This window comes from Gavia stellata, chromosome 13 (assembly GCF_030936135.1).
Source record: "Gavia stellata isolate bGavSte3 chromosome 13, bGavSte3.hap2, whole genome shotgun sequence".
NCBI lineage: Eukaryota > Metazoa > Chordata > Aves > Gaviiformes > Gaviidae > Gavia > Gavia stellata.
This window is the reverse complement of record NC_082606.1, coordinates 15,229,674-15,254,312: the sequence shown is the minus strand read 5'-3', so window position 1 is coordinate 15,254,312 and position 24,639 is coordinate 15,229,674. Positions and strand designations below refer to the sequence as shown.

The following is a 24,639-nucleotide window of genomic DNA, read 5'->3' as shown; positions in this document are numbered from 1 at the left end:
ATAGGCGTATGTATTTTCTGCAGCCCTTTCCCCCCCCGAGTTTGAAACTGGAGGTTTCTCTCGGTTGTGTTTCAGTTGCCAGTGAAACCAGTGAAGGATGTGCCCGGCGTGATGCTTTTGTGAGTGGTTTCAGGTGGAGCTAGCCCAGTGCTGGCCTGAGTGTGCCCTCCGCTTGTAAACAAACAGCTCTCCTGTAACATTGACTTTCACATTTTTGGTGTAGGTAGAACATTGCAATTGAAATAACTCAGAAGTTTGTTCTGGAATGTCACCTACAGGCACATTGTTATATGTGGGGAAGAAGCAGGTAGGTAAGAGGAGCCCTTTGGCTGGATGATAATGCGTAAACGTTAAGTTACTGGGAGTGTTGCGTATGCAGCAGGTCTGGGGAATTCAGGCTGCTGGTGCCAGCGCTGAAGGCCACGTTTGGGGTGATGGGTAGCAGCGGTCGGCGGGCTCCCGGCTCGGCTGCAGGTCCCGTGGCAGGAGCGGGGCCGCTGGAGGTCGGTGTTGTTCTGCGCGAGGCAGCTGAGAGGTCACTGACTTTGGAACCGGCCTGGGTGATAATTAGGTGAGCAAAAATGTCATTTATAGTGAAAATGATGATTGCATCGAACTTAGCCAAATTAAGTACACATCTTTTCTTAAGACTCTGGGGAAAATGGTTTTCCCTCTGCTTCCTGCAGAAATGAACTATTACCATCTGGAAAATATTATTGTGACTTTTCTAATACCATTTCCAGTTCCTGTGCGTATTTGCTGCCCTTGTGATTGTACGTAGATTGCTGTGGCTCAGACACATCTTTTATAGACCAGTCTGTCTCGGTTATCAAAGTTAGGAAGCAAGGCAGTATTGCTTGACTGGCACTCGTACTTCTCTATGCTGATGTAGTTTTAAAGAGCATTTTTACATCATTGTTCCTACACTCTGAACATACAAATCTTAATTTTTAATTGTTAGGGGTTTCTTTTAATACGGAGATAAGTATTATTGTCACTTTGCAGGGTTTTTGCCTTTCATATGACTTATATCTGTTGTTAATATGAAGAGTGTTAGAGACATGGAATCTGTAATTGTATAAAGTTTTATTACACTGAAAATTTAGGAAGCTTAGAGTGTTAAAGAAACCTGACAAAACTGTTTGCAAAACAAAACTATGCTTTCCTAACTACACGAATAGATCAAGGTGGCTGATCAAGGTCTGTATATCATACTAATGTATTTTCTTATTAAAATAAATACACTAACACAATAATTGTATATGATAATTTTATATCAGCTTGGTTCTTAGTCTGCCTTAATGGCAGAATAACCCCCTTATAATTGGGATATATATTTGTCCACTTCTTTTTAAAATTATAAAAATGTATTAAATGCTTTGGAGATTTTACTATTGCATAACTTTGTTATTGACTTGATATCAATGGGAAGGAGACAATTGCACTGCCTAACATAGGAAACTAATTTAGGTGGCTTATTTAGGAAGTTAATCTTCCTAGTCTCTCTGTGTAAGAAGTGAGGAAAGAGGTTCCTGCTTTTTGTGGCTCCCTGGAGGAGCCTAACTGGAGGGCTGGGATCTGGCCCACGGAAGAGCTTGTCTCTTCCGCTGACTTAAGAAGAAGTTCTGGGACATAAACCAGGTAAGTTAAGTGCACAGTAGACCCATAGGTCATTTTAGTAATGACCACAGGAATACCACAAAGTAGTTGCCGTCTGCAGACTGCTTGGTAAGTTGTGTGAAATGATCGGTGCTACAGGGCAAGTCTAAAGAATGTACCACAGTTAGAATCAATAGCAGTGACGTAGATAATCCTCTTAGCAGGGAGGCTGGGAGTTTATTCTGCTCTACCTCTAACGTGCTTTCTTTAGATGGGGGCAAAAATAGTGGCCTGGTGTTTATTATGTGTACAGCTTTAGAACTTTATTTTCTTTAGCCTTAATTTCAGTCCTCTAACATGGACTCCCCACTGATTTCTGTAAACTTCTATCAGGCCTAAGAGATACTACTTCTGACCATCTCATAAGAACAGCATTTGTTTAATATTTCCTTTTATTTGTTAATTTTAACAGTGTAGATTTCGGTGGAGCAGAGCAGTGATTTATTTATTTTTTTTTTAAACTTGTATTCTTCATATTCCTGGCAGCTGGTGAGCTGCTTCTAGGGGGTCTGGAGAATATGAGCAAGACTGGAATCTACAGTTGTTAACATCTCCCGTCAAAATACAAATCAAACAATGTTGAGAACCACTGGCTTGAATGTTCATGTCACTGTTGCCAGTGTCATGATTTCTGATTTGGAAATTTTGCTTTTACAGAATGGACTTCGATGATGAAGATGGGGAGGGGCCCAGCAAATTTTCAAGGTGAGCATTTACAAAGAGTTGGCCAAATCACTGACTTCTTTCAGTGGAGAAAGACAGCTGTCTCACTACTGATGTTTTAAAGTCAATATGAATATGGGCTGAAGAACTTGCCAACAACTTGACCTAAATTCTAGTTACTGTTTTTATCGTCTTCCTCTGCAAATTTGGCATCCTGGCAGAAATCTGCCTAATGTAGTTATTGGCTTACAAAGCTGACAGTGTGTGTGTCAATTTCTCTCTGCAGCTATGTCAAATGAGAAAATTTGTGATTTTTAGCTTATTATTTCAACTGCTGTAAATGAACTTTGGTTATTTGACATTGCTGAAGTTGTCTTTCTGCCACTGAAAATTAATTTTATCTTGAATTTATTTCAGATGTTAACTGCTTGTAAGACAATATGACAGATCATAGAGGTGTGGATTGTTTTTTTTTAAGATTAAAGCTCATTATGTACCATTAGGTGTGACTGAATAGTGAAAATTGCCAAAATAAATGTTAATTAATGTGGAATATTCTAGGCTAGAAATAAAAACAAACATTAAAGCATCATTGCCATTTTTTCACTTCTCCTTTTTTTCTGGTCACTCTGTTTGCATTTTTTCATTAGAAACTAAGCAGCTGCAGTGAAGGGTAGATACTTTGAGGCCTACAGATAACTGCTGATTATACAAATTGTAACTCTAGCTCTGTAGCAGGAGCCATGTTCAAACACAGCTGTCACCATAGGGTTTTAATAAGATCTTCCTAGTCAGTCCGAAAGATAAGTATGCTGAAGTTGTGCTGTAATGCTGTATCATAACCTACTGGACAAGACTGGCAGCACTCCTGTTCAGGTGATGACATTTACAGAAAGGATGTTCTGGTCTCTGGTGTTTAAACTGGTGATCTGAGGGCTAGTGCTAATGTTTGCTAGAAGATACATGTTAAGGGAACAAGATTTGTGATGAATGTGACCTGATTTGTGCCTGCGTAAGTGTCAGGGTTTCTAGGCACAGTGGTGCACGTGCATTGGTCTGCCTCCATCCTGGCTTCAGCCTTTCAAAGTTTGGTGGTGGGAAGAGCCAGTAGTTCGATTATTTTTATTGGAGATATGCTGTGCTGTGCCTAGACTCAGTTGATTTTAGATGTCAAATCAAAATCTGATATTTAAATCTTAAATGCTGTAAAAACCCCAGATTGTTCTGCTTCTAGAGAGTACAAAAGAACAGTGCAGAGACGCCCAGGGCCATGTTCAGACATCCTTTTCTAGCTGTGCCCTCCTTTTAGGACTTTTCCCTTCTCCAAATTGCTCACATGACTGATTCCTAGCTTCTCTCAGTCAGAATTTAAGTTAGCAAAGAACTGCTGTTTAAATGCTTAAGCTAACCCAGCTGGCTTTGACTGAAGTGCCTGAAGAAGCATGCATGCAGAGCGGTCAGCTGGGAGACCAGAAGGGAGAAAACAGTAGTTGGAGGCAATAACATCTTCAGCCCAGCCAACCAGACAAGGATGAGTAGACAAGCCCCAGGCTAGTGGAAGCACAGGAGATAGTGGTGTTAGTATGGTACTCCACGTGAGTTAACACACCTTGCTTCTCAGGGACTTCCAAGCCAGCTCAGGTATCTCTGCATGGCATCTCATCATCACATGGAGGCGTATGCATGTACTTCTCACCTAACGGCATGTTGCCATTCCTCATTAAATCTGTCTTTTTGTTTAAAATATTTTGGGCTTAGTCTGTTCTCTGGGCAGAGTCAAGTGGAAGGAAGTGGCATTTTCACTTGAATGTTTTGAGGGTGCTGGTGTTAGATGCAGCATAGGAAGAAATACAGCTCAAGTCTTACTTAAGCTTTCTCTTCAGAGTTTGAATGAGTCTTACTCGGGAGGAAAATATGAAGCCTCGTATAGGAACTTGCATGGTTGGGGTACTTAAAATTAGTTTTGATTTGTTTGAGAAGAAAAAAGGGAAAAGTTAATTATTAGGTTTTTAGAAGAAAAAGGATGCTTAATTATGCTGTATTACCTTTTTAGCTAATACGTGGAAGCTTCATAGGCACTGTTGTAATAAATGACATCATTTTGGGAAAGTAAATTCTAATACAAAATATCACTTTACTATTCTTGAGCAGTAATAATCTTCAATTCTAGAAAAGTCATTAGCCTTATTTTCGTACTTTTGAAAACCTACATTTTCCCTTTTGGAACAAGCATTTTGGCTTCTCCAAAAGTAAGATATTTTTCAGAAAATGTGTCTTTTTGTAACTATTCTAGCAAAATCTAATTTCAAAGTATTAATATGTTTTTAGGAAAGGGAAAGAAAGAGCAGCATGTAATTTTTTAGTAAAATGTTTCGTTGCCGCCTGTATCGGGGACAATGCTTCAGAAACAGTGAAGCTTTAATCCCATGGGGCAGAAGTCCCATTGATCAGGATTTCCTACATAAAGTTGCTGCCGATACACTGCACGTACCTGTGTGGCCATTTAGCTTCTGTTGATTTGGGTAGGAATGAGGTACCTGGTTACTTCTAGGGATTTAAGCTAGTTTTAGTTTCACTTCCATTTACCCAGCAGTTTCATCTGTCTGACTGACTTTGGCCAGTCTTCCCAACAGACAGTACAGCGTCTGTACCTACTAGAGCTTTTTTCTGAAGGTGTCCTTGTATAATGCATTGCACAGAAGCGTGTGTCTCTGCCCTCCCATCTTATCTGTAGACCATCAGTGCCCTCTGCTGAATGGAGTGAGTTGTGGTTGCAATCTGGGAAAGATACAGCTCTTTCACTTCCAACACAGCAATGAATATTTCATGGGCTGCTGTCGATAAAAGCTCAGTGGTGTTTTCTGTAATGGTGCTGGTTGTTAAGTTTCCCAAGCAATGAGTGTATGTCAAAGCGTTTGCATAAATCCAGTGAAAGGTGTCTCCAACTTTTTTAAATATACAAATGAAGCTTTTGAATCGGCATGGCTTGGAAGTTTTGTCAGACTCCACATTTTCTTTGCTTTGTCATTCTCATGCCCTCAACTTTCTTGCTGTTATTTGTAATAGTTTGCAGTTGTGAACCTCTTTGCTTTCTGCTGTGTGTTGACTGTCATGCAATGTATAACCCTTGTGAATTTACTTACTATCTTTTGTTTCTAGGTATGATGGTGATCAAATCTCTGGTGATAAGGAAAAGTTTGCAAGGTAGGCGTGTTCTGTAGAGCTCTTCTGCTGAGAGAAAAGAGGGGGATGGTCATGTCCAAAAAATCTCAGTACGTGTGCCTTAGCTTAGAGAGCTGGTTATTTTGTTTTTAGGTGGGACGATGATCAAAGTACTGCTGACACAGAAAGGATGGCCAGGTAGGAAAAAGGAAAATCAAATATGGTTTGCCCCCATTTTTATTTTATATGATGCCATTCTGACTGATCAAGAGTCAGGAGGGTTGGCTGATCCAAAAATGCTTGAAATCGGAAATACTAACCATGGACCTAAGTGGGTTTGGATCAGCTCCTGCAGTCTCCCAAAACTTAATGTCCCTCCAAAATTTCCATATAAAAACAAAGTTAGAAATGACAGAATTAGGACATCATTCTGTATACATGCTTATGAATGCCAGGGTTCCTAGGGCAGATACTTTTGCAAGAGGAGCACAGCCCCTCTTTTTGTTTTAAGGGTTTAAATTTGAACTCGTTTCAGGAAAGTTTCAGTGTTTTGTTTGCTTGAACATTTTCACGGCCAGTTGATTATCATACTATTACTTTTTAGCTTTTATGATCGTAAATTAAATGCACTGTTGGATATTATGCTCTTTCTTCTTAGGAAGTTTTGCAGTCTCTTTGTTTACTCTTTATAATGGTTGTTTTTAATGTTCAGGAGTATTAAAATACTTTAGTGGCAAACAATGGAATATGTATTTATAAAATGTAAAATACGTGTTGAATATGTGTGTTCTTTGTCTTTCTCTCTCTTTTCTTGATCACCATTTCTGTGAAAATGCTGAACTTAGAGCAAAATTTCATCATGTAAAAATGCATTTTTCTTCTCCGTGTCCGTATTTATCTGCATGTATGTGCTGACATGTACACATGTGTGCTCTTATGTACATGTGCACTGTCACACAAGGTGTTCTGTTTGTGTATATTTATATGATCCAACTCCCACAGGCACTGTTCTCTCCTACATCTGTGCAGACCCACACAAAGGCTGTTTATCAGCCGTTTGAAACGGAACGGTTTGCTATTACGGCGTGACAGATAGTTAAGTAGATAGTGACCTTAACCAAGGGACTGGCTGTAATTTACTGAATGACCATGGGCTATCATTGCAGGGACCCACAGCTGGATTTCCTGAATATCACATAGTAAGCATAGGCATCAGTAGGAATAATAACTCTGCATGTAGCCCTAACAAGTGGTATTTCTGGAGACAATGCCTCATGCATATAATACCTACATGTGCAGGGGCAGGAAACACATTGTAAAGCAGGGCAAACCCATGCATTCCTCTATTTCAGGAAGCAGCATACTACAATTCGAGTTCTTTCTTGCATTTTAAGAAAAGGATTATTAGAAGTAGCCAAAAAGTGTGCCAAGCCTAGCTTCTACTTTCATGATCAGTCTACATAACAGTCAGCTCCTAAGAATGTTGCTGTTTTTTTTAATGTGTTATCGTACCGGTCAATGGTGGTGGACTCTCCAAGTGATCACCTTTCACATCTTGTTGGATCAGCCAGCGATCCCACAAGAAAATGCCATGCACAGCTCATTGAAATCAGTGGAAGATGCTGCTTTGACATCTGAAGCATCATGTACCTGTCCTGTAACTTGTATTTACCTGCCACCTGACAGGTACAGTATGGGAAAAATAAGTGCTAGGCACTGAGGGTGCCTAGGTACATTTGGACCATCTCAGATGTATGTATTGGTGTAATTCCTTAATAGTGATCAAGCAATGATGATTTACAGTATGGGAAAACTGACCTCCCAGACCTTCAGTTCTGAAAGGTTTTGGTGACTGTCCATTTTGAGAATTCTCAGATTTGACTCACCACCTCAGTCATATGTTTGCTATAAAGGAGGAGAACATTGGAGCTCAGCCCAAAGTGGGGCAGCATCAAGTACTGTCATTGCTATTTCCCTGCTGTGCTAGATTGTTCTCAAACATAAATTCTGATATATGTCTGACAAGCCAGATGTTTACTTGCTGTCTTACGTAGTCATTTTATTTATTGACTGGGGGGGTGTTGTATGTATTGTTATACCATATATGGTCTCAGTCCTGCAGCCTGATCCTGTAGGCATGTAGTGTCTCCCTACAGGGATGCAGAATGTTCCACACAGCGTTATAGGACTGGAGATCTGTGTTGTCATTGAGTGGGTTTTTTTTGTAAGTCAGCACTGACACTTACTGCTGACCTGATCCAGCTGTTAGTGAGAGGTTTCCTCTAAAAGAAGCATTTTTTAAGCAGATCCAACACCTTGAGCAAGGACTGAAAGCTGTGAGGTGCATCACAGTTCTTGCAGATTGGGGAGTTTGGCTGGAGTTGGCAGTTGTCAGTTCCTCACATCTTTCTACTTCATTTTTTGTCCTTAAACCAAAGGACATTAAACTGGTTAAGAGATTAAGGCCAGAAGCCAATAGCTATAAATATGGGTTCTTTTCAACAGCTGTGGGCAAATCATATTTATCCTTCTGTGACTTGTTTTTTCTGTCTATGAACTGAGGGAGAAATGCTTAGCTTTGTAAAGCACTTTGCTTTCCTGGGGTGAAACAGCAAAAGAAGTGCAAAGTATTATGATTCGTTACCACCGGTTGAAATTCTTACACTGATCATGTCTGCTTTTCTGTTGGTTTGGTGTTTCTTTAAATGTTCAGGGAGAATCATAGTGAAATTGAGAGACGCAGGAGAAATAAGATGACACAGTATATCACCGAACTGTCTGATATGGTACCCACTTGTAGCGCATTGGCTCGTAAGCCTGACAAGCTAACAATTCTTCGGATGGCTGTTTCACACATGAAATCAATGAGGGGCACTGGAAACAAATCTACTGATGGAGCTTACAAGCCTTCGTTTCTTACAGAACAGGTAGATTTTATGCAAATGTCCATTTTCTCTGTTTTGTAGTCTTAAAAGATGTGAGGAAATGCTAGAGGAGTAGAGTCTCACCTTGATCCTTCACTGTTGTGTAGTAACAAGCTTGTGTGGTACAAGCTATGTATCCAAGATGTGCATACAATTTTTTGTGACTGACTGGACTTGATCTTAACTATATCACAAATCTTTCTCTCTGAAGCAGCAAAATGGCCATTCTTATCATTGATGTCTGTCCATCTGAAAAGCAAGTCACTTGCTGTCTCTCATCACTGGGAAGGAATTTTCATCTCCAGAACTGTGTTCTTCCCATCCTAATAAAGATTCTCTAAAATAGGTAAAAATGCCTCTGGAAAGACCTGCCTCTCCTTCCTGGGTTTAGAGGAAGGTTAAAAACATGTTTAGTCTTAATGCCTAAGTTCCCAGCAGCTGAACTGGGCAGAGATGAATCCCATCTGTACTGGCTGAGGTACTTCCTTGGTTACATTTTTGATGGAAGAAGGAACACGCACCTAGTGCTTGAAGGAAAACTGTTTAACTGAGCACACTGGAAATTCCTACCACCTTCATTGGTTTTGAAGTCTTATGGGTGTAATGTGCGTTTTTGTGGTCTGAATGATTTAAGCACTTACACATGTAAGTTATGGCTAGAGGCGATACGTCTTTCTATTAGAGAAACAGCAGCTGCTGCTGACCTCTCAGTGTTCATATCTCTACTTATTCTGGCTTTCCTGAAGTGTTTTTCTGGAGGGACTGTGCCACTTAGCTGGTCGTTCGTAGGGAACCCTAGTCACTTCTCATTGCAACTTTTTGGGTTTTTTGAACCTTGCAGAATGACAACATTTATCTTCTTCTTTGTTAATAATGTATGCAAAACAGGTCTCATTATCCTCTGTATAGTGCAGCCAGCTATGCAGTGAGGTTTTTTATCTAGTAAGTGGTTCAGAATTGTTGTGCTTTCTCTACTATAAAGCAGCAGAAGTTGACGGTCTGTTGTGTTTCTTGAGATGAGTTATCCTTTTCTTTAGTAGAATTTATCAGATTGTGATCCTCACCTTATCAGCTGATATCTGCCACTTGCACACCAGTCGTGCTGAGCTGTCTAACATGGAACGGGACACAGATTGTCCAAAGCTGTCTGAGTTCCAGATGCAGTATCTTAATAAGCTCTGGTGGTCACTGGAGCCACCAAGCAAAGGCTGTTCAAGCTTGTTTCCCAGGAATTGGAGTGGTAGTTGTCATCCTTTCCCGTTACAGGTTTTCAAGCTCTCTTAAGCAAAGGTAGTGTTTCTGTGTGTGGCATGCAAACAGCTGTTGGTATGTGCAATTCAAGATACTGGGTGCCTAGACCTAGTGTCTGAAAGTGAAGGACAGAAGTACCATGCTTTAAAGGCTTATGGTCCCCCTTCCAGTCCCCCTTCCAGTCCCCAGGTGGGGTCAGGGCTCTGGATGCTGCATCTCAAGTGGATGTATGGGTGTCTCAAGACAGAAGTATCCAGGATGATGAGCAGGGGACCCTGTAAAGAAAAGGCCAAAGACAGGGGTGTTCCAGACTCTTTGGATCTCTGAGGCTTCGTATTCACAGTCTGGAAGAAGAAAGCAAGAAGTGATACAACCTTCTTGTGTAGTGGCTTGGGCTCCCTAATGGGAAGGGATGCTGGAGATTCCTGTCCTTGTTCCCATTAAACTTTCTGCTTTTTATCCAGTGACTGTTTAACTTACAAACAGAGCTTATCCTGAGGGGAAAATAAAACCCCCAAAACCAGAAAGACTTGTTGGTTTCTCTCCAATTAAATTATTCAGGACATTTAATTAAGGGATGAGTTTGCCATATGAGTTATAGTTGTTCATTTCCTGTTTGTACTCTTAAATAACTTTTTTTTTTAATGTTAGATGCCTATCTCTCAATATGCAGTGAGTTTTAGTTACTTAATTTTACTAAAGTGCATTGAGATCACCAGATGAAAGGCAATAAAGGAAAACAAAGTGTTGTTTGTTATTAAGATCAGCAATTTACGGCTTGCTGCAAGTTTGCTTGTGTTGCTATATCAATACTATAGTGAAACTTTCTGCCTAGGTTGTGATCAGCTACTAAGATCAGAAAACCCAATATTCTTTGGCAGTGACAGATGTGTTATTTAATTCCCTTTTCTGCTGGCATGCTAATCAAATCCTTTCTTTGAAGGAACTGAAACATCTTATCCTGGAGGCTGCAGATGGATTCCTGTTTGTAGTGGCAGCTGAGACGGGAAGAGTGATCTACGTATCAGATTCTGTGACTCCTGTGCTGAACCAGCCACAGTCTGAATGGTTTGGCAGCACTTTGTACGAACAGGTTCATCCAGACGATGTGGAAAAGCTGCGAGAGCAACTATGTACATCCGAAAACTCTATGACAGGTCAGATATGTCTGATGTATGGTTCTGTGTGTTATTGATCCCTGCAGAGTTTTTCTGACATTCGAAATGCCTGGTTTAAAAATCTGGTAAAAATGAAGTTCAGCAAAATTAAACTGCCTTTTTCTCGCAGGTAGTGCAGTAATACAAATCTTCTTTTGCATGACTACATTTTGCTTCCTATTTGTTTGACTTGAGTCAGACCACCTTCACGTAGCTCTGCATTCAAACTTCTGGCTTGGGTAGGTTTGGAATCTGGATTGTTTTCAGGCTTGGTCTGGAAATCTAGATTGTTTTCCTTTCGTCCTCCATGAACTTGTGACTTCTTTACAAATATGTGTTTCTTTAGGGCAGTGTTTGTTTTGAAGGCAAAAATCATACTTTAGACTTTTCCATTTTCATAAAAGTTCCTTGCGGTTTGCTAACGGGAATCCTGGGGAAAAAAATCCAGTGTTTGGCAGCTGAAACTCTAGTGTATTTTAAATGGGAGGCTTGCACCCATAGCAGTGGTGTAAGTTAGCTGTAAGTTGACTACCTATCATTTTGCACATAAAACTAAACCATATTCATATCTTCAATATAACTCTGGCTTTTACAATTATTCATGCTCAAGACTGCCAATAGGAAGCTACCCTTGTCTTTAATAGGATACGTGTGTGTTAGAGCTATCAGAATTAGCTAAATCCTGTTTTAACTCTAACTTGGAACGGAGGAAATCCAGTGTCTCTCTTTGTTCTTCCACATAGTATGTTTATAGCTAAAGGAAAAAAGCTAGGGGAAAATATTTATGACAAAATCCTGATCCATGCAAAAGTCACGTAATTTGTCCTTGCTTTAGTAATTCAGAATTCTGACCTGCTTCGCTGGAAGTTTTGTTGTGTTTCATAACTCAGAGGACATTGATCCAGTTTTGAATGAACCTGCACACTGTTTACAGCTTCCATGTCAAAACAGTGCCAAGTTCATGATTTCCTGTGGTTTGAATGTGATGTGGTTTTGGCAGAGCTTTCCTGTATTCAAGTTAGAAACTCAAAGCAAAATTCTGTGGTGAAAATCCAGATGGATCGAAACCAAGTGAACAGTTAGGGGAACCTGTGCAGGGCAAAACAGCTGAGTATCGTACCATGAGGCTTGCAAAAGAGCACAACTTCTGTTTTTATTATGTAGCATGTAATACATTTTAACGTGTGTACCATCTTCCTCCAAGATGCAATTACCCCAGAGCCTTGGTGAACAGTCATGTTTTGACTTCCAGAAATGCTCAGTTATGGGGCTTAAACTGCTCAAACTAGAGCAGGACTAGACAAACGCAGAGCACTTCTGAAAACCCAGCTCTGTATTTTTTCACGTTCTAACTATGTGCTTTTCTTTTACACTGAATTCATCTGTAGCCAGTGGAAAGAGAAGTTCAAATAGTAGTATTTATAGGGCTAAATCTTTTCCCTGCCTGAGTCTTTTGGAGTTGTCAGATTGACACAGAAGGCTCGTAAATCTGCTATACAGGGACAGCTGAACATTTTCTCAGTGTGAGGAAAGCATCAGCCTGTTTGGAGCCAGGGTAGCCTGCTTAGCTACACTCCCTAAGGTGCAGAGGCAGGCTGGATGTACAAAGCTGCTTTTTAGGGTCTGGAGAGTGTGTCTAGTTAAAACTGTTCCAAGCAAGTGCAGGTAAGAACAGTGCATAATTGGTCCTATATATGGGGCACATGGTGCGAGTATTTCTTTACAAAGGTATTGTGGTTACGTGTACAGTACAATTTTTTTGGCCAGCTGATCATCTCACAAGTCGTAAGCGCAATCATCAGTCTGCTCCTGAATCAAGCATAGACACACAGTTATATGTACATTATCTCTCATAAGATCATCACAGAACAGATTTTTAAGGTGTCTGCTGCATTTTTCTAGCTTTTTAATAAAATTAGTGTAAAGCAAGTGACATCATAATATAGTCCTGCTTTTTGAGTAGTTTTGTTTTAAAGATGTGACTGGTGAAATACATTTAGTTAGTATACTAGCAGTTTTGTCAGTCTGAGGAGCATGTAGATAAACAGGAAGCTGTAGATTTGTTACATTGAACTTGCATTTCCTTGATCCTGTAAGGTACCGTTAAATAAGAGAAGCAGTCTTGTATAAGGACTGTTAGTCCAGCACCAATTTGCTTATAAATGGCATGCGGCAGGACTTCAACAGCATCACTCTCGCTCATTTGAGATACCTTTCTGGGAGCAAGGTGATTCTAGAGACTGTTCAACCAGTTACACTTTCCCTTCTGTAACACAAGCCGTATTGAGAGTAGCAGCTTTGTAACAGGTAGGAATAAAAAGAAATATTGCAGTGAACAGAAATAATGGGTGCCTTAGTGACATTTTAAAAGAAGTCAAGTAGGCAAATGCACTTCCTGTAAGTCAGCGTTTATCAAACCACTTGGGCAGCCCCCAGGTCTCTCTTGGCTTTCTAAAGTTATGTTTCATGCAGAACAAAGGGCAATGCAGACCTCGAAAGAGATGCAAACGGCAACCCAGCCAGCTGCGTTTGACATTTTTCCTGCTCAAAGTGAAGTTCACTGCAGGCAGGAGGGAAATCCTCATCTTTTAGTGACCCCTGGCTGTTGAGCACAGGATCTGCTTAGGAAAAGAAGAGATTTGCAGGTGAAAGTGTAATGAAATGTTATAATTTTTAATTTTGCTCTCTTCCTCATCTTCTCAGGGTCCATTTTCTCAACCCTATAACCTCCTCCTTCAGCCCTTGAACTGGGGAAGCAATGACAGCACCTTGACAAAGGAGAAACTTCACTTGCCTTGCCTCAGATCAGAGCAATGTCCTTTGATTGTATTTCTTTGTCCTGTTACAAGCACTGATCATTGGCGCTGCATTGCTGGGATTTTCACAGCACCTCTTAGCAATCCTGCTACCCAGAGAAGCTGTTCCAGACCCCGAGGCTGCCACTGCCAAAGGGGAGCGACAGAGAACAAGTTGGTGGAGAAAGCAGGCTCCCTCTCACACTTCTGCCTCCAGGAGTAAGACTGGGACAGTGGTTGCATGCATGTTTCTTTGGCAGTCACACCAGCTTATGCAATCCTCACCTCATCTCACCCTCTCCTCCTTTGGCATTTATGTGGTACTACAATGAGTCACATCAAGGGGGCTGACCCAGCCGAAAGCTAAGCTAAGCAAAAAACCCTTGGTTTTGGTAAAGACAGCTCTTTGGCCCACCTTATCACAGGGTTGCTTGAACTCTTGTGCTAACACCAAGGAAAAGCGGGGCGTGAATAGTTAAGGGTAAGGAGAGGACAGGACTTCAGGAGCAGTAAAAGCATATGCCAGATTGAAGTGGCTGTTTAACTATGGCCTAAATCACATTGTGTGTTTGGGGAGTTAATTGCTTGCTCTATTTTTAACTCTCAGGATATGGGGAAGGATGGATAGTTTCTATTCCATTTTATATCCTTGGAGATTTTATTCCCTGGAAATGGAACAATTGTCTGCTTGTTTATTGTAAGTTAATTGCTAACACATTGTAGCAACAGGAAAGCTGAACTGTGAAGTATATGTATGGTTTGAAATGCTCTAGAAAACACAGCAGCTGAGACTTGATGATAGCAACAAATAGTGCTCCCAAGAAGTCTTTACATGCGTCATGGGTATGATTAATCAGAATGGGGCAGATATTCAGAGTAATAATTTATTTTCCCTCTTTGTTCTTGGAGATTTGCAGATGGGAAAACAAGTCACTTCAAATATGGATGAAGATCAGATCCCACAGTAGGATCCATTAGCAAAGACCTCTTTGCCCTTAGGATGCACTGATGAAACTTGATGGATGTTGGGTTTAGATGCAGGTTCAAAGTTGGAAGTTGTGAAGGGCTGACTAACACACAGCACGGTGGAATCCTAATGCAAGTGAGAGCCTCTAAACAGCTGCAGACAACAAATCTCTGATGGCGCAGAGAACAGACAGAACTTAGATTTAAGTGCAAAGAAAAACAGCTTTTGAAGAATACCTCTGCTACATTTACTATCCAAAAAATGACTGAGCAAGTATTGTAGTAGGCTGTCCTTCCATTAAAATATAGTGTTCCAGAACACTTTGCCAGACTGATTTCTACCAGTTTAACTCTCTGTAAGCAGTTCATGAAAGAGTAGAATGAGGAATATAGGTACCTCTGTATGGTTGCCTGGAAATACTCCAAGTGATTCCATGACGTGTCTGAGATATGCTTGCCAAGGCTGTGAGGTCCCTGTTCCTGCAGCCAGCATCTCCAGTGGTGCAAATGGGAAACACCCGAGTTTATTATATTCGATTCTGATCTCCAAGCAGCACCGCACATAGTAATCCAGCTCTAACGCCTTCCTTCAGCCTTGCTCTCTATAGCCAAGGCAAGGCAGGGAGCAGCATATGTAATCCTATCCATGGCACAAAGCCTCCTCAGGACATTCATGTTCAGGAGTCCTTGCAAACTCTTTTACCTGAGCAGTTAAGGGGTGCTGAAACTGCAGACCTGTGACTGCAAGAAAATGAGAACCAGAACCTCTATAGCTTTCATTTTCAAGTACTTTAAAAATTGCTAAACTGAAAATGACTAGCTGAAAAAGAGTAATTGAGGTTACTTCTGGACAGAACTTGTATGCCAAGTTTTAATCTTGGCATGATATTTTATTGCCGTATTTTATAAGTACAAGAAAGTAGAACTTTATGATGGAAATGGTGACTGACCACAGCAAAAGTTGAGCTGATAAGTACCTTTTTAGAAGAAAAGACCATTATGTGATAATTCACTGTGGTTCATGAATATTATGGAAACATCACTCTATGTTATACAAGCAGAGATTGGGATTGAGGAACCTGTCTCACGGAACCTTCAAATAATATGTTGTCTTGCAATGATGGTTTCAGCATATGCAGGTTTCTGTCCAACTGCAAAGCTTTCTGTTACCAAGCACAGTTTGTAGACACAGCCACAAAATCCAGATGCTGTAGATAGAGTCAAAGTGTCTATAAAAACAAGAAAAAGAGTGTTAAACTCAAGAGGGCGGTGCCAGAGACCAGTGGAGAAGCAAAGTAAAGCTTTCCAGGCGCTGAACAGATGGGAAGTGCGCAACAAAAAGTAAATAACCGTGTGAAAGAGAAGATTAGGAGTAACTTCTCTTTACAACAGATACTCTTCCTGATAATCAGCACAGGATTTTTTGTGCTGTGAGCTGTCTTATACTCCCATGTCAGTTTTCCAACTCTGATTTCTGCATGATCTTTCTTAGAAGAAAGGGAATTCTCATACACACAGCCAGCCAGTGAATGCAAATGTGGCTCTTGTTCATGATCATTGTTTTGAACTCTGACTTCAATGAATGATTTAGGAGAGACTCCGACTGATACGGAGAAGAGCTGGATGAGACTCCTGTTTGGCTTCATGTGCATAATTGTCTGAAGAAATTCAAAGACGGTCTTGAGGCATGACCAGAAACTCAGCCTGGCAATTATAATTCTGTTATGCCTTAAATGTCATCATCAGTAACAGTAAAACTCATGTCTAATGAAAACGTAACATATTATCAAAACATTTAATTAATGGGATGACTTCTGCACTATATTAGCAAACCAGGGAGCTTCTCCTCATCCAGTTGAAAATTGGATCAGCCTATTTATTAAAAAAAAAAAAGGTAAAAAAGTCTATTTTAGGTATTGGTGCCAAAAATTGTATACCAGAAATATATTGTCAGATGCTCTGTCTTCCCTGTTTCTTTTGTAGAAGTTAAGATATGTGCCAAAGATGGACGCTTTTCTACCCAGAGCTCTTACCTCTCCTTGGGGGGGGGGAATCCCTTTTGTTCAGAGAAGCGTATCCTTGCTGAGACAGCAACAAAACAAGGAACTGTAGTAAAGCTCCTTTGGGACTTTATTCTATAGCCTTTGGTTCTGAAGAGCACATTTATCAGAGGTTTTTACATCGGGAAGGTACTCTGCATGTAAAGGGCTGTTTCAACTGACAGCACTTGATTTCTTTATTTTTTTTTTACTTCTGTCTGTGAACTCTTTTAAGTACGTGAACCCTAAAGAACCATCTGTCTCTGAAACATGCCCAGCCCAGCAGCTTAGGAAGTCGGAGTACAGAGAATTAAAACCAGATCTCAGTATTTTAGATTTTAACATCTTAGCAGAGGATGACTGACCTAGTAAGACTGTTAGCCTTCGGGCAGGTAGGGAATGAGTTATGTAATTTTTTGTTTAGAGAGAGAGTTAATAGCTACTTCTGCTGTTTATCCCTGGATGAAACAGTGGTTCATCATCAGCTGTTTTTATTGAATGTCCATGAAATGTAACTACCTGTAGGGTGAAGTCAAGCAGGCATCCAGTAAACAACATACAGCAAGGCAAGCAGGATGGGGAGGAGAGAAGGTTTCCATATACATGGTATGAGATGTCCTGAAATCTTTTATGTCTCTGCAGGACTGTCCGAAATTTGACTCTTAATATTTTATGGGATTTTCCACCTACCCACCCCTACACTCACACACCCACACAGCCCCCACTTTATTCCTTAGAAGGGTGGAGGCTGGAGACAGCTGTGCCAGGATTATTGCACCTGCAATGGAAGGGAACAGAGAGATTTTTGAAAATAGGAGCTTCAACACTGAGGTTGTCCTCTCTTTTTCAGGCCTGAATTGTTGAAACATACTACCATGTATAGAATATATATGAGTGATTCATGTGAACAGAGTATTTCAGGTTTCAGTCTGGTTTACTGTAGAAAAAGCCAGTTTTGGCAAGGCATCTTTTCCTATTTTAAGTGTGAAATCTTGGAAGAGATTTGGCTTGTTTCTGACAGCTACCAAATCACCATGTGATACCTGTTTTTCAGCAAAATTATGTGGTCCCACCGGCATTGCGGAGAGTGAAGAGGATGTTTCAGATGTAAGACTTTCCATACGCACCAGCCTGTTACCATGCCATTGTTCCAAAGAAAAAATCTGCCCATGTTTCTGTGGACTGCTTGTTCTCATAGCAGGAAGGTCACAGTGCCAGCGAGAGATGGCCTTTGAACTTGGGCAGTGCCAAGCATAGGAATTTGTGGTTTTTCAGCTTTAGTCTGTTCAGCTGGCGGGTTTTTTTTTTACACATAGGATGGAGGAAATGAATGTTCTGCTTCTCCCATCCCCATTCTATTTGCAAGCAAACGAATTAATGCAGTAGATGCATACGAGCAGGAAACAAGGAAGCTGTGCATGTATGGCATCTACATCTTGGCTGTCCCACTAGTGTGTGCTTAGAAGTGATGCTCAAAGCCTTCATGTCTTCAGCTTCTCTTCTGTCATCATTTGGTTTCATCAAGCACAGTTCGCCAACTCTATGTAACAAAATAAAAAAGCTTAGTGGGTGAGTGAGGGCCGTCCAAGTCTGTGAATGTGCCAGGGTCCAGAAGGCAGACAAGGAAAGTTTTAAATATTCTGTGCACTAAATTACACATATGGGACATACTGTTTCCTTTGCAAGTGGATTGCCCTGTTTTTCAGTTGAAGTGAATGAAACAAATCCTTCATTCAGTTGTGGCTGTGTGACCAGTGACTGTGGTCCCATGATCTCACAAGGGTAATGCGGAGGGTGGAATTTGGCTTTTTGTGTTATTTATGCAAGAAAGAGGACTTTATGGCCTTAGAGGGCCATTTCTGCCCTTTGACACACTAGACAATACCACAGAAATAAGAAAAACCCAGTCTGCTCTCAAAAAATAGGTGCTTTCAAATGATCATATTTTAAACGTATAGTACATTTAATCTCTCTAACTTATTCCAAGAGAATTTTGTTTTGCTTTGGTCTCTAGGGCTGTTTCTGGGGAAAAAAAAAATCCCAAATATTGGGAGAAGCCAGCTATGTATAAAATAGCTCATAAAGCAACTCCTACACAAACGCAGTGATCCAGTGGTCTCCCTGCTGCTGAGACACTCCATTTGGGTGGATAGTACTGGAAGGAAAACTAATGATAATAAGTTGCATCTTTTAAAATTACTTTGTTAATTATAATGGTGCTTTAAAGAAGTCAGTACGTGTTTTTACCAAAATAAGGAAGCAGCTTTAGCTTAGTGCTCTTGAGACGGACTTACTACACCTGATTAGCATTAGGGAATGCTTTTAGGGTGGATTTTCAGGTGTTTGGGCATGCATGTCCAAGTGGGTTTTGCAGTTGCTATTTCTTTTCAGTCTCTCACTTGGAAACTGCCACGTACTTAGGTCTGTTGTTGTCACAGATGTTTGACTGGATCATTTTCAACTGCTGGGTTTCAAGGGTGGTGGGCTTTTTTAATGTTCAATATTTATTCAACCTGCTCTGTTTTGTTGAACATGATGAAATATATGGCCTTAGTGATCCCCCCCCTTTAAAAAACCCTAGTGTTTCACAAATACCTAACCAACTTCTTTGGTTAACACATTGCCAATCAAGTAGTCTGAGCATGCCTCTCAGAACCTTTTGGCACTGGCCCTGCTTGCAACCCTCTGTAAATTTTAGATGCTTCACTGCTTCAATGGGAACTCCTCAGATGCTGGGAGGGTGCAGTATTAACCGTAACATCTGCCCTGTGAAGAACTAGCTTTTCCTTTAGCCTAATTTGAATGTTGTGTTGTCTCAATGAAGTTAATACAATGCACTAAAATATTTTATTATTACGTGATGAGTTGTAGCAACAGACTAGGGAGGCAGAGGGAGGAGTGGTGCCTTGGAGTGACAGTAGTCCACCCCAAGTGTCCGCTTGCTTCAAAAGGGGAATAGCTGACTTATCCCATGCTGCTGTCATTATAATACATTTCATAATACTGGGACAGCAGAGGCAGGACTTCCACAGTCTTTGTCCCTTCCCTGGCCTCCCACCACCTTGCTGGGACAACAGTACACACTTGCTCCTCACTGGTATCCTGCACAGACCTGCGTGGAGGGAAATGCCTCCCATACAGCAGCACATAACCAGAGTGGTAAACATGGCCCACTGTCAAGTTTTCTGTGGTTTGATCTGTTGTATTGTAGTGCCTTAGATCTGAATTTACATCATCAGACATTCTTCTTTGTATTTTCATAGTAAGGAGACTTTTGCATGTAATTTGTAAGTGTTTTGAGTCTTCAAAAAGAGAATTAAAACCTATAATGATGTTTTGCCTCACACACCTTATTTTAATTGAACTAAAGCCTATAAAAACAACCAGACAGCATCCTTGGGTCTTTTTTCCTCCTCTCTCCCTCCCTCCCTCTCTCCCTCCCTCTTTCCTCTTGTGTTTAAATTTAATTCTGTCCCCAGCAAAATATCTCACAAAGTCATCTTGCAGTCATTATTTATTTCCTCTAATGGACTGTTCCATGGTGTGTCACCAGCTCGTGTGGAACAGACCACAGCCAAATTTCAGACCCAGATGATACTAGTATTTACTAATAAAGCATTTATCCCAGTTATTTGAGTTTCATAATGAAGTACAAGTAACATAGAATGCCAGGAGCTGAAGCTTTTTTGGCAGAAGTGTTTTTTTAGTGAATGCTGAGCATTCAAGTGAAACAAATAGATTAATTTAAAAGCTACTTACAGCCTTTATGTATTGATTTATTATGCAGCTGTGAATGGTAAAATAATAAATTACGTTTTACAGAGTTATTTTGGGTAGCTATCCTGTCATGGGAGTCTCTGCTGATGGTACTTTGGAGTAACTGTTTCTGGGGTTTTCCGTCCTTTTTCTAGGTGTGGAAAATCTGCTCTGTCTTTTGAGGAGCTCTTTGTATCTTGGATCATTGGCAGGCCTTAATATAATTTTCTCCAGCTCAGGCTTTCCTTCTTATACATCTAATAGTTGTAAGAGTAGTGATACCACAACTTCCCAGCTCATCGAACCATGAACTTGGTGAAATTTATTTGTTTGGTGACTGAGCCTGAAAGTACCTGCGGAGATCAGAATGTGGCTGTGTCAGGACTTACACAAACCTATAGCAAGATAAAGCTTCTGCTGCTAAAGTTTAAATGGACAATGCAAGGATGAAAAAAAGAGATCTGGGCACTTTACGATAGGAAACTGGAAATGGAGATAGATGCTATTGTATTTATGTCTAGGGAGACCTTACACATCTGTATGGCCTTCTACAAGCTATTGTATTTAGCATGCTGAATATTTCCCATACATAAGATAACCATTGTTGAGAGTTCAAAATACATTTAGTCCTTAAAATGTTTTTGGGTTTTTTATATTATAACTTCACTTTTGACATGTGCTTTGAATTATTTGCTTGGGTTTTTTTGTCCAGTTTTTCCAGGTCTATCAGTGGAGAAACTTGCATGTGATCTGTAACACTATCCCTTCAGATAGTCCCTTAAAATTAACTCAATAGCAAGGCTCAAAAGCCCACATAGTTTCCTTTTTATTTTAATTAAAATGATGCATATTTGCCCAATACTGTGGAGAATTACATGATGCAGACTGGTTAGTCAAACATGAAGGCAGGCACAGCAGAGACCTTTTGGCCTCATGAGCTTTTATAAGAACAAGTTGTATTAAGCAAACAGCTGTGTAATGTGAGGGGTTTCTTACTGAAAAACAAGAGGGGGTGAGAAGGCTTTTCAGTTCCCCCTTTGTGGGTCAGTGTCTCCAGTTGGTAAGTAGGGGACAGACAGATATTTAAAAATAGCTACATTTCAACTGCATTACTTCTTCTTTCTTTTTTTTTTTAACTTTGCTGTGGATTGGATCGACTCTTCATTCTATTGTAAGAATGTCATAACTTGACTCTAATGCTTATACAACGCCTTTTGCAATTAGATGATGTAAACCTTAACATATTTAGAGAGGTTCAAATAGTCCCCCTGAGAAGCTAGTCTAGTGAAGAGAGTGAGCTTTGATGGTTTATATTTATAAGTGGAACATTAGCCATCGTTACGGGATAGGTAGTTCAGGAATTTTTTCATGAGTGTGGAGGGAAAAATGAGCAATAGAGAGCATGTCCTGGTTCTAAGTAGCATCATGAAAGTGGAGTATTTGATTCAAGTGAAGTTTTTCTTCCTTATTTGGGCTAATTTGTTTCAGGTCCTATACCAACACATCAAGAGGTTATCACTGGATATAAGGAAAGATAAATCAGCCGCCCAGCCTATAGTCTTCTTTCGGAAGCACAATCCTGTTTGTTTCTCATTTAAGCTGATTATGCCCTGATAAGCATGTAGTTGTCATGCGATTTTTATGGACTTTCTGAGAATCACTATGGACTATATTACTGAGAATTTTTATCTACAGCTACAGTGTGTTGAGAACTCAAATTGCTTATATGAGCTTGGACCCTGTTCCTAGCTGCGCCTCTGCTGCTGGCTGACCGCAGGCAAGAGAGATCATTCCTTTGTGCTTCAGTGTCCTCATCTTTAAAATAGGAGTAAAGTTGCAGATCTCCTCTGAAAGTTGCTGTAATTTCTGCCAACAAAAAGTACATGCTTGGAGCCAGTTATTTATTTTGTAAACGGATGTATTTGTTTATTGGTGTATCAGCGATGCTTTGTAATGCAGTGGTGTGTGCAGTGGGGTAGGGATACGGTGCTGCTTCCTTCTGCATGATAAAACAAGCACGCAAGAGCAGTGAAGCCCCAGCGTGTGAGAGCTAAAGCAGTCTTATAACATTTGGGTGGAAGGCACCGCCAGCTTTGGAGCAAGAGTTGACTGCGTTTTATCCCTGCAATCCCGTGAGCTTCTTGGTTGATCTGTGTGCAGTGCAACGACAGCTGGGAAGTCCTGTGTGGTCCCTGATTTTGTTCCAGGCTGTGTGAGGCTGACTGATTTTACAGTTGTACTGTATTCTCAAGGGATATTGGTATACCAATGTCCCCATGGCTTCATTCTTCTGGAGAAGTTGGGCCAGGGCACAAAATCCTATACGGCAGAGGACAGAGGTGTAAATGTTGGCTTGCTGGACACCGTGCTGGTGGGGTGCAGTCTCCTGTGGGGAGGTCCCATCCTCTCTGTACAGTCAGACCAGCTGGGAAGCAAGCGTGGGAAGTGGGCATGGGGAGACTTTGTTCCCACCTGCAGTGCTACCTCCCTCAAAGTCCTACTGACCCACTCCTTGAAAGATTTGATAAGATCATTATTTTAATATCAGGAAAGACTTAGATTGCATCAACCATCACCACATGATCAGGAACATGTTCCCCCCCCGCCATGTCCTGAGCTTCCCGTAAGCCAGGGATTGAAATTGTGATTATCATCCATAAAGGCTGTGATACCAGTAAGGGATGACCTGTGCTACCCGACACCTTTCAGGCAGAACCCAGGGGCTCCTGCACCCACAGGGGAGACAGTCTGGAGAGCAGACCCTTTCCACATGTGAGTTAAAACTATATGCACACTGCTAACAATGCAGCTACGATACTTATTTTGCATTAATTCAAAGTATGAAAGAGAAAAGCCTGCTGCCTGTTACGAGCCCATCTGCTCTGCATCACTGCGAGCCCTGGCTGCAGTCCCACGTGGCGGTGCTGTGTCTGATGCAGGGGAAGGCGAGCGTGTTAGGAGTGCCAGTGCCTGCACGCTGGGGTTGTTTGTGAACAAGCAGGGGTTTTTGGTGAATGAGTTAAGCATCACGAGTTAGCAAGTTTGTTCTGTAAAAACAACCTCATCAGGCTCTTACTTTCTAAAACTGTGTGTTCTTCATGGCCTCTCGATGTGTTTTAAATGTTACCGAGAATTGGTGTCTTTCTTGGTTTAGATTTAAAAGACCATTAACTACTCAGCAAATATGAAGTAGTGGTGTTAAAATAAACAACAGGTTAGTGGGCATTGCCTGTAAGAGCTGTACTGTAACCTCTGATGTGAGCGAGAGGCGTGCTGTAAAATCAGTGCTGGTTATGGGTGCGCAGTGTAACTGGGGCCAGTTGTGGTTCTGCCCTTGGTTTGTAATTCGAAGTTAGGACGGTCTTAAGTCCCCCTACGTTTTGAGTGTCCAGGCTATCCTTACTGCTCATGTGTTAGCTTTCCCCTCAATGAGGGGCCAGAGAGATTCATTTTTTGTGGGTACAGTTTTATTAGGATTGTATTGTTTGATGCGTTGACGCCACATAGTTCCCGTCTTTGGTGTTGTGATGCTGAAGGGATGCTCTGCTTTTAGAGGATGCTTGGGTGACCAGCACCATATTTCTGTGCTACAGCAGGTGCTCTCAGTCTCACCAACCCTACAGTAGATATCTTGTCATTTGTAGGGCAGGGACTTGGGCTTTCAGGACAGGGACTGTGTACTCTAATATGTGTATGTACGTGGTAGATAAGTCTGTGCTTTTATGAACATTACCTTTATGTAAATAATAAAACCCAGAATACTGAGAGAAGAGCTGTGTAACCATGATTATTTATTTTTTTTAATGTGTATATTGTTTTATTTGTATATTGCAAGCTGCTTCTGGTTTATGTAAATGTGAGTTCCTGGAAGGAGAGCCTTCAAACACTGTGTTTGCATTTCAGTTTTGATTCTTAATGTGTTCTTAGATCATCTGTAATTTTTTTATATTGGGATCCACATGGCAGATGTGTATTTATTAAACTTAATAGAGCTTAAAGCACTTGCTGAGCTGCATTAAACATGAGATACAATTGTATCCCTTAGAATTGTAAGGGTATACATTTTTAAAGGTTTATATTTTCTTTTAATTGTTGAATTAATGCAGAATAATTGCTTTGGTCTGGCATGAGCTTATCAAGAGTAATTGAATATAAATTGATCAAATTTAGTCTATTTAATCTTCTTATTGAAGGCTTTTTGTTTATGTATTCATAGTGCATCCATTGTTTTCAAGAGGAACTCTGCCAGCTGAATACCTCAGTTGGT

General features: G+C 40.8%; 1 protein-coding gene across 1 annotated transcript in view; it reads left to right on the top strand.

The window, feature by feature from the left end:
* Positions 1 to 24,639, top strand: part of ARNT2 (aryl hydrocarbon receptor nuclear translocator 2) — a 77,882-nt gene that overhangs the window by 4,084 nt on the left and 49,159 nt on the right. Inside the window, exons 2-4 of the mRNA XM_059823840.1 lie at positions 2,317 to 2,364; positions 8,198 to 8,411; positions 10,603 to 10,816. Coding sequence (XP_059679823.1) covers positions 2,317 to 2,364; positions 8,198 to 8,411; positions 10,603 to 10,816 — 476 coding nt within the window. The remainder of the gene's footprint in view (positions 1 to 2,316; positions 2,365 to 8,197; positions 8,412 to 10,602; positions 10,817 to 24,639) is intronic.